The 14688-nt window shown below is 40.5% G+C and overlaps 1 protein-coding gene across 2 annotated transcripts in view; it reads left to right on the forward strand.

The window, feature by feature from the left end:
- syt7b (synaptotagmin VIIb) overlaps window positions 1-13496 on the forward strand; it is a 47164-nt gene extending 33668 nt beyond the window's left edge. For both annotated transcript variants that reach the window (XM_080297536.1, XM_026166976.2), the window contains 5 exons: window positions 5198-5465; window positions 5576-5745; window positions 6065-6179; window positions 6370-6569; window positions 8904-13496. In XM_080297536.1, coding sequence (XP_080153662.1) covers window positions 5198-5465; window positions 5576-5745; window positions 6065-6179; window positions 6370-6569; window positions 8904-9008 — 858 coding nt within the window. In that variant the 3' untranslated portion in view covers window positions 9009-13496. The remainder of the gene's footprint in view (window positions 1-5197; window positions 5466-5575; window positions 5746-6064; window positions 6180-6369; window positions 6570-8903) is intronic.
- Window positions 13497-14688: the final 1192 nt, after the last annotated feature.

Genomic DNA, 14688 nt, shown 5'->3' on the forward strand with positions numbered 1-14688 from the left:
CTGTAGAGCGTTACAGTTAGCTGCGGCTATACAGTAAGTCAGCTAACTGAAACATAAAGCAATCATTACCCTGAAGTGAGACGCCGGGAGGGGCGGCAACGTGCACCTGATTCAGAGAGGTTCGGTAATTAGCTGTGAGAGAACATGCAGTGCTGCTGTGGGTGCTGTGAGAATATGGCAGATCGGTATGAGCACTGTGTAATTATGTGGGTTTCATGGGGTGTCTGAGGAATTCACAGTGGCAGTGCCTAATGATAATACTCATTCTGGGCACTTTTGCCAAAGCCATCTATATATTACACAACCCTCCTTTCATGCTGAAAATACCAATCCTGCACTTTTGAGCCACTTGTGGTGCTATATGAAAAGACATAGTCATATATACAGACAGTACTGAGAGGAGGGACCGAGTGAAATGTTATTGGACGTCACAGTATATATGCATCCAACCCACTCAAGCATCTCAGGTGATAGGGGTTTGGGGGAGATTGCATGGGGGTCCTGTCAGCATCAGGTTCTTATCAGTACGTACTCTGACACGGCTTTCATTTTGTGTGGTGCTCACAGAGTGGTGGAAAGTGTGGTGTGAAAAGTGTCTTTGCCTATTATCACACATCCACACATTATAGGGAGGCTTATATGTGCTTTATTTGTTTAAAGGATAAGGCTAGTGATATTCTACCGTTTGTTGCCACTGTCAAGGAATCTAATGGAAGGATCCCGAGCACCCGAGGGTTAGTCCATTCATTTTTGAATCGCAGTTACAAAGGAAAGGAAAGGGTTGTAACATTTTGACAATAATAGCTCAGAATTATAGACAAATAATATCTGATGAAACAACATAAAAGTGTGCTTTATGTTGTTCTTGAACACTTGCAGTCAAGAATTGCTAAAAGTGCTCATGAGCTCTCCAAAAACTACTTGGAATCAGCCGTTCTAAGAGATCGGGAGATCCGACTGGAAGTGTCGCTTGTAGAGGTGAAGTCTGGTTGCTTTTTTTCAAGACTGACATGTGTGACCCTTTCCTAGATCACAACAACTTTGACTCACAGGACAGAAGAAGCATTGTGCATTGTAGAGATGCACAAAGGTGGCTAGAAAAAAAAAAGTTAAATGCTTTTTTATGAGTGTTCATCGAGGTGCAAAAGGACAATTTGATTCAAAGTGGAGGTATGTAGGGCTGCTGTGCTCCCAAGAGTGGCTGGCCTGCAAAGATCACACAACGAACTCAACACGAAGCCCTGAAAGAAGTGAAAAAGAACAGAAGTCAGACAGCAAAAGTGGGACATCTGCACAGATCTCTGCAGCTCCCTCAAATCTGACTTTTTTTTATCCACTGTGAGAAAAATGCTGCATAACAATGAGGAAAGGACAAGAAGAAGAAAAGAGCATGTTGTAAGTTTGGAATTAGGCCTGGCCTCTTGGCAATCCATGGGGAAACAATGAATTTAAAGTTGTGTGAAGAAGTTTTGAACTGTAGTATCAGGGCAAAAGTCAATTACTTTAAGCTTTGGAGAGATTTACTGATGGAATAAGACACTGACGAAGAGCACACAAGTAAATTAAGAATCAGAATCGCTGAAAAAGAACAAAATTCATGCTTTGAGATAGCCGAGTCAGAGTCCTGACCTTAACCCAACTGAGATGCTGTGGCATGACCTAAAGAGTCCACTCAAGTCATCTCAGAATTACTGATGAACTCAAACCAGTTATGTAGTGAGGAGCAGTCCTGAATTCCTCCTTAATACTGTGCTGGTCTCATAAGCAGTTCGAGGAAACATCTGACAGGAGTCACTGCTGATAAAGGAATGCAGTCAGAGGGATTATTACCTATGCATAATTAGAACATAAAATGTAAAACTGTTTATTTATTTTTTTTTATATATTGGGGTTTAGATGAAGATCTGTCCTTGTTTTTGTAGAAGTGCTGAAAGCCTAAGTTACTTTTTTCCCCAAAGGGTTAGCACGCTTTTTCTTCCAACTGTGCATTTAACGACATGACTTCCAAAAAACAGATGTGCTCTGCGGTTTTTAGCAAATGTTACTCAAGCAAGAGTAAATTATACATTTATGTGTGGTGTGTGTGAGTGTGTCTATATAATATGATATAATCTATATATAGGCAGCACGGTGGCACGGTGGTTAGCACTGTTGCCGCACAGCAAGAAGGTCCTGAGTTCAATTCCAACATCAGGCCGGGGTCTTTCTGTGTGGAGTTTGCATGTTCTCCCCGTGTTTGCGTGGGTTCCCTCCGGGTACTCCGGCTTCCTCCCACCGTCCAAAGACATGCAGCTTGTGGGGATAGGTTAATTGGATAATCCAAATTGTCACTAGGTATGAATGTGAGTGCGAATGGTTGTCTGTCCCTGTGTGTTGGCCCTGCGACAGACTGGTGACCTGTCCAGGGTGTACCCCGCCTCTCGCCCTATGACAGCTGGGATAGGCTCCAGCGACCCCCGCGACCCTGAAAAGGATAAGCGGAAGCGAATGGATGGATGGATGGATGGATGGATAGAGATTTTCCTTGTTTGAGGCGACCAAATACTTATTTTCCACCCTGATTTACGAATAAATTCTTTACAAATCCTACCATGTGGATTCATGGATTTTTTTTTCACATTCTGTCTCTCACAGTTGAAGTGTACCTCTGGTGCAAATTACTGACCTCTGTCATCATTTTAGGTGGGGGAACTTGCACAATCGGTGGCTGACTAAATACTTTTTTGCCCCACTGTATATATCTGGCCATGTTTGCCTCTGTTGCACGTGGATCGCTGTTGTTTTTAGAAAAAGAAATTAGGAAGGCAAATTTAAAAACTGGATAAGAAGGGAGGGGGGGACTCTAAGAAAACGAGAGTATCCAAATGCAGAAAATTGGGAATAGCAATTTAGGCCATCTGTTGGCTGGAGGACTGCATAATGAAAAGTGAACATATTCAGCATAGAGAATGAGGCTGGGCAGCACCACCAGGATTGTGTGGGAAAATACAGAATTGGATATTATGTTTCTGCCCCTTGAATAATGCCTCCAGCTCTTCCCCCATCAGATAGCACTTTTTAAACTGGATTCTCTCCCTCCCTTCAGGCCATGTCACCATCAGTCAGAGGATGTGTCTGTCAATAGATAATCTGCTTTTCCAAACAGCCATGGAACCAGCTCTGCCCTTTTCTTATGGGGGACGCTAGCCATGCAACATAACATCATGCTAGTTTGCCACTTACAAGCTGTGGTATTTATGGTGAAGTTCAGAATTGGTGCCCCCCGTGGTGTGGAGTTCAAGTCACTTGTTTAGTGTTCGCTCCTCTTTAAGTGTTCAGACTGTGTGACCATGCTGTGAATATTGCAGAGCTTGACCCTTGATTTAGATCATAGCAGTGCAGCTCCCGCGGTGCTACACTTTTATACCTATCCAGCCCCAGTTCATTAGGAAAAAAACATAAAGTAATGCGGTCTAATGTAACAGTCTTATATTCAAAATAACCCCCTCATTATCACGTCAGTATTCTTTGTTATAGGGACTTATTATAATCCTTTATGTACTTAAATCTGAGCAGTATGCTTAGATTTTAAACACTTTATTATCAACACTGACAGCAGCATTGCCGCATGGCTATTACAGATCTATAATCTAAAAAAAACCCAGCTTTTTAACTTTAGAGAAGTGCTATAAAATCATTCACAGATGGTTTCTTTTTCCACACAGGCATACAAACTCACATAGCAACTATGGCAGAGTCACCATACAAGTCTGTTATTGTGGCTGGGCTAATGATCAAACCGCCACCTCTACTACCTGTGCAACACCACCCCAAATGACATATGTACAACATACTGCACAGTGGGTGGAAGTTGTTTATAGAAAGTAGTCTATCTACTCACAATTTGGACACACCAGTTCAGCAGCACGGAAAATGACATTATCTGCATTAACACATATTATTCTTTAACTGGAATCTTATCTCCTTGGAAACAAAATTCAGTTTATATCCATTCAATTATTGTTTTTAGCCAATTTGTTGTTTTTGGTTTTTGTTTAAGCAGGAAGTACCGTAAAAAAATCTCTTTTGCAAGATTGTGCTGGTTCTCTTCCTCTGATTCCTTCTGGAATCTTTCTTATAATTGTCATATTTCCACCCTTGGCAACAAGAACTACAATCATTTGCGATACCTTTCACAACTTTCACCCCGCAGAGGAATTTTTGCCCACTCTTCTTTGCAGAATTGTTTTAATTCAGCCACATTGGACATTTTTAAGCATGAACAGGCTGTTTAAGGTCATGCCAAAACCTTCATTTCAATTTTTTGTGCCATTCAACGGTGATCTCACCGGTCCAGTTGTCCATGTCCTGAAGCAGCAAAGCAGCCCTAGACCATCACACTACCAACACCATGTTTAACTGTTGGTATGGTGTTCTTTTTATGATACTTAAGAGATGTTAGTTTCACACCAGAGCTAACAGGACTCAAACCATCCATAAAATTCAACTTTTGTCTCATCAGTCCAAGGAATATTCCCAAAAGTCTTGGGGATCATCAAGATGTTTTCTGGCAAATTTGATGTTGGTGTTGGTGTTGGTGTGGTTCAAACTTGGTGTTCTTCTTGGTCAGCAGTGGTTTTCTCCTTGGAACTCTCCCATGGATGCCGTTTTTGCCCAGTCTCTTTCTCATTGTTGAATCAAGAACTCTGACCTTAACTGAGGTGAGTGAGGCCTGCAGTTCAGATGTTGTTTGGATTCTTTTGTGGCCTCCTGGATGAGTCGTCAGTGCGCTCTTGGGGTAATTTTGGTAGGCCTGGACTCCTGGGAACATTCACCACCACCCCATGTTTTCTCCATTCTTGTTGATAATGGCTCTCACTATGGTTCACTGGGGTCTCAAAGCCTTAGAAATGGCCTTGTAACCCTTTCCAGAGTCATAGATGTCAGTGAACTTTTTCACATCTTTTAGCCTACTTCACTTTGTCAGATGGACTCTATTCAAGTGATTCTTTGGTCAAACAGGTCTGGCAGTAAGCAGGCCTGGGTGTGGCTAGGGGAATAGAAATCAGCATTTCAAGAAAGTGTATTTATTTATTCATTATTTATTTAATAAATGAATATGATTAAAGACTTTTCCCAGTGCTGTAAATCCTCCAATAAGATAACAGAGTTGAATAAAAATAAATAATGCCCTGCTTATCTCCTCTTGTTCTGTCAGCTGTCACCAGGTTCAGAGGAAGAAGAACATGAGGGTCCAGTGTGTGAAAAGCTGGGTCGTATTCAGTTCAGTGTTGGATACAGTTTTCAAGACTCCACCCTCACTGTGAAAATTCTCAAAGGCCAGGATTTGCCAGCTAAGGACTTTTCTGGCACCTCTGACCCATTTGTCAAACTATACCTGCTGCCAGACAAGAAGCACAAACTGGAGACAAAAGTGAAGAGGAAGAATCTAAACCCCCACTGGAACGAGACCTTCCTTTTCGAAGGTGTGATCAGGAAGCCTTTCCTTAAACACATTCACAGCATATGCAGGCAGTCATTTCTGTCTGGATCACTGTAACATATTAAGACTATCGTGTGTGAATCTCTTTCTCAGGGTTCCCCTATGAGAAGGTGGTTCAGAGGACCCTGTACCTCCAGGTTCTTGACTACGATCGCTTCAGCAGGAACGACCCAATAGGAGAGGTGTCCATTCCACTCAACAAGCTGGACCTAGCCAACATGCAGACTTTCTGGAAGGAGCTGAAACCATGTAGCGATGGCAGTGTGAGTAAGAAGGAAAGAGGCTGAGTAGAGGAAAAGAAGATAGACAGGAAGGGAGGGGGCAAGATGAAGAGAAAGAGAAGATGGGACAGAATGTAGCGGGTGATGTCATTCCTGGCTGCCGTGATGCTCCCATGGGAGATGTAGCAGCATGCTAGAGGGAGAAGGGATAGGGAATATGGAGAGGCTGACAGGTAGATGAAGGAAACACAGGCAAGCAAAGGAAACATAGGATGAGTGACAGAATGGAGAGCAATGCAATGAGGCAATTAAAAATGAACAGTTTGTTATTGTTTTTGTTATTGTCTATGGTTTTTTCCAGGGAAGTCGAGGGGATCTGTTGGTGTCTCTGTGTTACAACCCCACAGCCAACACCATCACTGTGAGCATCATCAAAGCCCGCAACCTCAAAGCCATGGACATTGGAGGCACTTCTGGTATAGATACTCCCTCATCTTCCTTTCTTCAATACATTTTTACATTCCAACAACAGAAAATGAGAAAATAGCGTGTTTATATTTCATTTTTGGTTTTTTGTTGTTGTTTTTTTGTTCTCATTAAATCCCCAATTCTGGTAATTCATGAATGCTATATTGCTTCATAACCGGCACATTTCCCTCTCCTCAGACCCCTACGTAAAAGTGTGGTTGATGCACAAGGACAAGCGTGTGGAGAAGAAGAAGACGGTGGTAATGAAGCGCTGTCTGAACCCTGTTTTCAACGAGTCCTTCCCCTTTGACGTGCCTGCCCACGTGCTGAGGGAGACCACCATAATTATCACCGTCATGGACAAGGACAGACTCAGCCGCAATGATGTCATTGGGAAGGTATCTCCTTCCCACTTCTCTTCTTCGCCTCTTCCTCTCTTCTTCTTCTTCCTCCTCTTTTTTTCTCTCTTCCTCTGTGTTTTTCTGACTGTCTGTCAGACCATCAGCAGATGATCAGTGAGCCAGTCTCTACTGACCCCTGCTGGAACATGCAGTTCATTCCCCTGTGCTGTAAATGAACTCATATGCAGCAAACAACAAGCAGCTAATTTTAAGTGTGAAAGTAAAAGTGTGCTTTATTTAGACTTAATACTACAACATTTAGGAATGGCACAGAGGCAGATGGAGATACACACAGTCAGCAAACTGCACATTTACTGTTTTGGCTAAATGCAGATGGTGAGTTTAAACCTTTCCAGCTTTAACCGGAATATCCCCTGAATTTCTTTGTTGAATTAGCTGATCAACTCTGAGAAAAATTAATGTATTTCTGTTACAACGTGATTAAACATTTTAAACTTCTTATCTGCATCTTTTAGTTTCCTATAATTTTTCGTAGTTTTAATGCTTTCTGGGGAAAAAAATCTAATAAATTGCAGCTTCTTTTAGACACAAAGACATGTAGATGTACTTTACTTTAAACGGCAAATATGAACCCAGTACTGTGCAAAGGTCTTAAGCCACCCCTCATTTCTTTATATTTTGCAACCAAGGAATCTTGGAGTTTCTTGTGACTTTTTAAAGTGGTCTTAAAGAACAGTTCTCCAGGGTTTCTGTAGATCTTTCAAATGTTGTTTTTGGACATTGGCTGCTTTTTCCACACATTTTCAGTCCTGCCCTTCACACACACACACAAGCAGGCAAATAACTTGAGGGGATTAACCAGTGCTGTGTCTACACATGACAGAAAATTTAACAAAGAACCAACTATAAATTTGTATCCTTTTTTGTTACTAGCTGCCTGTCGCAAAAACATACATAATATGTTCCCATTTCTTTAGTTGAATCTACAAAAATGCCAAAAGTAACACAATTTGACAGTATAATATTGCATCTTTTGACCAACAAGGTAATTCCAAAAGAGCTATTTGCTGTAAGCTTGCCATATCGCAGCATGGTGTTGAGTGTGTCCTCAAAAAAATATGAGAAAACTGGTCAAATGGCCAACATCCAAAAAAAAGAGCTTTGAATGTCCTTCAACAAGCCTGGAGAACTATTGCTGAAGACTACTTAAAGGAATTACAAGAAAGCTGCCTAAAAGAGTTCAGGCTGTGTTGAAGAATAAAAGTGGTCACACCAAATATTGATTTTCAAGCCCGTTGTACAAACTCTGTTTTTACTTTACATGCTGTATTTTCGTGTATATTTACACCTGCTTCAATAAATCACTGCACCTATTTCTCATTTTCCAAGCAAAATATAAAAATTTGAGGGTTGGCTCAAGGAGTTTTGCAGACCATTGTTTATGTATTCCTTTGTACTGCTGCCTGTAGACAAAGTCACATTGGGTGCTCTGACTGAACAAGTCTGTGTTACGCTTGCTCAACAATTAATATGAATTAATTCACTGGACATGCAATTTAACAGTTTCTGCTTCGGTTGTAATTACTACCAAATTAGATTGTTCTTTTCTCGAAACTTGTGGGATTTGTCAGGATTTTAATATCCCATAAAACCACAGTTTCTTTTATCCCATAACTGCTTCAGATATCAGACTTAACAGTAACCAAAATAACTCCTTTTTTTCCCTGTGCAGAGTGAATGATTTGCTTGTTTTTAAAACCAAACACCAGCTTTTCTATAAATAAACATACGGTATATGTATTAGGAGAATAAAAATGGAATACACCAAAGCTTAAATCAAATCTTTGTTTCATCAGGCACTTAAAAAAATCTATACGCTGTGTACAGCAGGGAAGAGCATTTACTTTATAAGGCTTTCATACACATCTACAATATTTACAGGTACTATATGTATTCCCATTCTAACCACATATATTATTTTCTTTCACGCCGCAGTTGCCTATTATTAGAATAGCTTCGTAGAATAGAGAACAATGAAAAAGTGAACAATTTTTCATGTGGAATCCAGGAGTTTCTTGCTACATTAGAATCGCTTGCAGACGAGTCTGTGTTTGATCCTATTAGTAACAGCATTAGCCTTTCTCTGAGTTTTTCACTGGGTGAAATCTCTTGCTCTAATGGCTTTTTTTCTGCTCTGGATTTGAGTTAAATTCCAATTAGAGCAGCAGGCTTAGTGGTGAAAGGGCTACACTTAAGAGTCACAGTTTTTTTCTCTTAATACTCTGCTGTTTTATTGGGAGCATTCTTTACAAATAACATCTATCTCTGTGTGGCTGTATAGAAGTTACAGTGACTGTCTCTTCCTCACAGATTTATCTTTCATGGAAGAGTGGCCCTGCAGAGGTAAAACACTGGAAAGACATGATGGGTCATCCTCGCACTGCCGTGGCCCAGTGGCATGCTCTTAAGGCCTGAAGGACCCAGCAGCCCACCTGCCTACATTGTTTTCCCCTGAAGAATCCCCCCACCCTGCCCCTGCCCTCGGCACATATCCCCTACTACCTAAATGCACTGTTGGGCTTCAGACCATCTATCATCTCTTTGTTCTCAGGCCTCTTTGATATTCCTCGCCTTCAGTTCTCCTGACACCTTCCTTAAATTTCACCCCTGTCAAGATCTGATTCCCGCCTGACCCTGTCTCATCCGTTTGTCTGAACTTAAAAATGTCTTTGATGTCATACGCTCTCCTTGTTCCATCTTTCTTTTTTTTCTCTTTTTTTTTTCTTCCACCACGTTTCCCTAATGTTTTACATCAGAGCAGTACCTCTTAACACCCGTAATTACAAACTACCAACCAAAAATGGATCAAACAGGCATTCCAACCATCCGCTGTGGCAGTGTGTTTGTTTGATTGTTTGCTTGATTGTTTGAATCCTTCTGTGTTTCTGTCTCTCTTCCGACATTCCTTTAAAATGCCTAAAAAAAAAATCAGGAAAAGCGGCACAGGCAACAGAAGAGCGATGGGCTGTATTTAAAATGGACAGGAACTGGACTCTGTCACTCATCATGTTTTTCACTCTTCACTCCTCCTCCTCCTTCTACCACTGTAATAATTCTCCCTTGGCTGGAACCCTTTGTCGTCTGTGCGTGCTGTGGGTGATGTGCTGTAACCCCAAATGAAGATCGTCAAGAAAAAAATAAGAAAAAAAGGATATGAACATGAACATTTAGCACTGGTCTAAAAGGGGCAAGTGTCAAACTGCTTTCCTATTTTCTTTAACTCCCGATGGACAGAAAAAAAGAGTAAAGTGATTAATGTTGTGTTTTATTTATTTATTTAATGAGTTTTGTTTCGAAAGAACTTAGAGAATCAACCTGTTCTTCCAGAAAATAAGCAAAAAGCAGCTTCCATGAGTGTGGAAGTGTGGGGATAATGCGTGTGTGTGCGAGTGTGTGTGTGTGTGTGTGTGTGTGTGTGTGTGTGTGTGTGTGTGTGTGTGTGTGTGTGTGTGTGTGTGTGTGTGTGTGTGTGTGAGGGAGGAAATATTTTAGATTTGCACGGCTGAACAAAAAATATTGTCGAAAACCAAACTGCCCTTGATAACAATGACAAAAAATGAGATTAGCTGAACATGTGGGTGGAGGTCACTGAAGTTAGTGTCAGTCTGTCCAAAACACATACACAACTTTCTAACACGCCCTTTAGTGGTCTCAAAAAAGACAGCTAGTTTCAGTTTCACATGTAAAAGATTTGAGCTCAGAAAATCAGACTAACTGCCGGAAATATATAACAGAGGATTTCATTGTCAAACAATTTACCACTTTGATTTTTAACGTTGTTGTGTTTTGGTAAATGGATATAGTCCAGAAACCCCAATGTAAATGGTTTTCTTTGAGAGCAGAAAACAATCTGTGCAAATTGTTGACGACATATAGACATGGTAAAGCAAAGGTACACCCTTTCTCAGTTCTAAAGTTTTACATACCAGCACATAATAAAAAGTTATTGACATGTGGTAAATACAACCTGAGATGCACAACAACACATTAGTTTAACTGAAACTAAGCCAAAATGAAGAAATAGTGTATAGAAAGCTTATCGAACCGCCTTTAGCAGCAATAACTTGAGGTTAAGAGCTGGAATTTGACTGGGCCTTTGCAACACCTTAATTTTTAGCTTTTCTGCAATGTTGTAGATTTGCTGCTGTGCTTGGGATATTATTGCAGCCAGGCTTTAGTTGTCAAACAAATCGCCTCACATTTGACTCTAGAATAGTTTGATAAATAACTGCAAGGTGTCCAGGTCCTGTGGCTGCAAGCCCAAATCATCACCCCTCCACCACCGTGCTTGACAGTTGATGTTTGTGCTGATCTGCTGTGTTTGGGTTTCTCCAAATGTGGCGCTATGACCAAACATCTAAGGTGCACATAGTTTTTCACACACACTGTTTCGGCATTTTGGCTTAATGTTTCTTGAATTAAAAAATGAGACTGTGTAGTATGTTTTATACTTCATGTGAGGTTGTATTTACCTCATTGTAAGACCTGCTAGGACAGATTATGTTTTTTATGTCCTGATATTTAAACCTTTTTTCTTTTTTTCTTTTTCTTTTTTTTACCACTACGTTTTCCGAGTTTATAAGAAAATATTGAGTCCTACAACTAGAATTTCACTTTTTTCCATCACATTTCACTGCTGTGGTACCACAGCAGCCAACCGTTAATGCATGGCTTGATAACACTAGTGATAGATTGGAAAAACATTTTTTGAGATCTTATGTCCTCTTTCTAGCTTTTTACTGCTGTTTTTTTAACCATCTCCAAGATCTCATGGTGATAAAGTGCCCAATCCTACACCATGGCATTGCACCAATATGCAATACCAGCAAGTTTCTCTAAGTCCAGTACATCAGTGGCAGTGACCAGAAACTACAAGAAAAATATTTCTTACAGTAGTAACTTAAAACTGGCTGTTTTGGTGCGATGCCACTTTGTGCTCTCAAGAAATCTCAGATTGTAGGTGCAGGCTCCGGCTGAGCAAACTGCTCTGGGCAGCCATGAGTAATAGTCAGTAGTAGTCAAAAGAAAGCAGACCTTGAGGGTTTTTTAAAAATGTATTTATATAGTTGAGATTTGTGTTTTCAAGGTTGACCATGAACCTTTAGACTCTTTTTTTGGGATGAACTGACAATTTATGAATACATGCAGTAAAATATGAGAAGAAATCACATGAAATCAAAAGTTTATAAACTGTTACAAGATTACAAATTACAAATATGCCCAAAATACAAAATAAGACTGCAGCCACAAGTTGCAGACGTTGTCAAGAGATTAAGAGCCCAGGAATATCATGGACTACAACTGGGTCGTTAATCTAGACTTAAAGACAGCAGCATTTGGAGGATTTGTAACGGACACAGGGAGTGGAGCTGCAGTTGAGAAAGCCCTGTCACCTTTCTGTTTGAAACGAGAACTGGGAATGTAAAGTCAGAGTTTGTCTTTATTTAGTTATTTTTTTTAAACATCTTTGCTGCCTGAATGCGACCTCCCTCAAGTCCTGTACAGACACGAGCTGTTGGGATGAATGGAAACAAATGAGAGTAATAACACCTGGGGTTGGGAAAAGTCTTTTTACATTCCACTGTTTGTTTTTTGTCTACTGGATGTATGTGTGTGTGTTTGCACCGTGGTTGAATGTCAGTATTTGAACTTATGTTTGTGTGATTGTATTTACTGTGAGTCCCTGTGTGTATATCTGCACTGAGTTCTATTTTGCCAGTTTAATACTGAACAGCATTCTTTGCTGTTTTTATTCTGTATGAATCCAGATGTACAGAGAAGTATGTTCTTTTCTTCTTTTTTTTAAGTTGTCACTTCTTGAAGAATCACTGCACTTGTTGACGATGATGCTGGAACAAACCTCTCTTCACAGCAGGCTTATTTTCCTCATGTTTGGAGGACATTTAGATCTCTTATACATGAGCTGAGAGTGAAGGTCACAAGAAAAAAGCTTTACAACAACCACAGATAAAAGTTGCTCCATTTGACCGCCATACACCAGATTTTCAGTTTAAACAAAAGCAGCTGAAGACGTTTTTCCTCTATGCCCTATCTCGCCTCTCTAAGTGGACCAATCTAATTCACCAAGGCCAAAAAACGAAGGGTTGCTCCTTCACGTCACAGCTGATGCTCCCTCAAAACACCCCCATTGTGCACACATGCTTTCTGGCACAAAGTATTCTGTGTGTGCCTTATGAACCCCGTCACGCCTTGCTCTTCACCATATGCGCTCCCTCTCCAAGTGTCAGGAAGGGAGGAGGGGGGAAAAAAGGTGAGACAGGAGATAATCATCACCTCTTTGCTTCACTGTTAGCTACATCTCAGGTCAGAGCAGAGCCTTGGAGCATCCCAAAATAACCACCTCTCATATTCATCTGTCTGTCCTGATGTACTGCCCTGCTGACAAAGCATTACATTCCAAAGGCTTAGTGAAAGTCAATCAATGCAATTTAAATATTGGTTAAAGATCAGTCAGGGTTTGATACATTTTTTTAAGAAATCGAGCTAAAATTGTCTTCTACACTCGTCACTGGCCAAAAACCAAACACTGGTAAAGTTTACTGGACAAGCTCGCATTTCTGTTTTAGGGCATTCTCTTTAGGGACTGCTTGAGACAAAGAGAGGTTAACCAGCAACATTTTAATTTATATACTGACTGTATAAAATGATTGTGAAAATGTTCTGTATGGAGAAAAAAAGAGAAAAAGAACCATCATTACTAATGGGGTTGTAGATATCTATCCTTGATATCACAAACCCCCCTGTTTCACTCCCTTTCTCTTTGTAGTTACACATCCGTGGGGTGCACAATGTTAAATATTGACCATTTATTTTTTTGAAATCTGTACAGTGTATATAATGATATAAATGTATATATAAAACAAAGATACTTCTGGTCTGGTATTGTATGAATTTTTCATATTTTCTTTTATTTATATTACTTTAACTGACACGTGTATTTCACAGTAATAGTTAATTCAGTCTTTATTTTAAGTTTTTGATTACTGGCTACCAGGGTCAGGAGCAGACCATACGTGCTGGATGGGCAACCAACTTTGACACTGGGGGAGGCATTTGGCTCAGGACAGCTATATATGATAGTACAGTCATGGAGACATTTAGCCACAACTCTAAAAGTGCAAAAATATCTATCTTAGATTGCAGAGGCAAAGGGGGAGACAAACAATAGAGACTTTTTCTCCACACAGTAGGACGGATGATTGTGAGCGCACAGTGTCATCAACACATTTACATTTGTTTCGCAGTTTTTCAGTAGAGTCGTGCTTTGAAACTAGTTCTCAATATCTGCTCAGTGTCCTCCTCAGAGTCGTGCTGATTACCTCAACTCATGCAGAACTACTGTGCTCACATTACAGTAACTTATCTGTGATATTTCAGGTTTTCATTACCAAATTGTATGAATTAGTGTAACTTATAGTTGAAGTGCATCAGTAAAATGCAGCTGAGGGGGTGTAGTCACTCTTTTAGGTGGGGCTAGACCCCTGAGATCCATGGCCACTTCTTGCCAGTAGTGTGTTGGACCTTAGCTTTTATAACTGCCTTGTCTTTGTGGCATAGATTGAACAAGGCGCTGTGAACATTACTTAAAAATTTTGGTCCATGTTGGCATGATAACATTACACAGTTGCTGCAGATATGTTGGCTGCACATCCATGATGTGGGTCTCCAGTTCCACCACATCCCAAAGACGCTCTATTGATGGTGATCTGGTTATTGTCGAAGCCATTTAAGTCATGTTCAAGAAACAAATTTGAGATGTTTTAAGCTTAGTGTTGTGATGTGTTATCCTGCTGGCAGCATCCGTCAGAAGATGGATACAGTGTGGATATAATGGAATGGATATGCTCAGCAACTCTTCTAGGCTATGGTGTTGGTGCCAAGAAAATGCCTTTATGTTGTTGCCATATGCTGACCCATCTGAATATCAGAGCAGAAATCAAGACTCAAAAGGCCAGGCAACATTTTTCCAACCTTCTGTTGTACAGTTTTGATGAGCCCATCTGACTTGTAGCCTGAGATTCCTGTTCTTAGCAGGCAGGAATTACACCTGCTGTAGCCAATCTGCTTCAAGGTT

The sequence above is a fragment of the Astatotilapia calliptera genome, chromosome 1, assembly GCF_964374335.1.
Source record: "Astatotilapia calliptera chromosome 1, fAstCal68.1, whole genome shotgun sequence".
NCBI classification, from domain to species: domain Eukaryota; kingdom Metazoa; phylum Chordata; class Actinopteri; order Cichliformes; family Cichlidae; genus Astatotilapia; species Astatotilapia calliptera.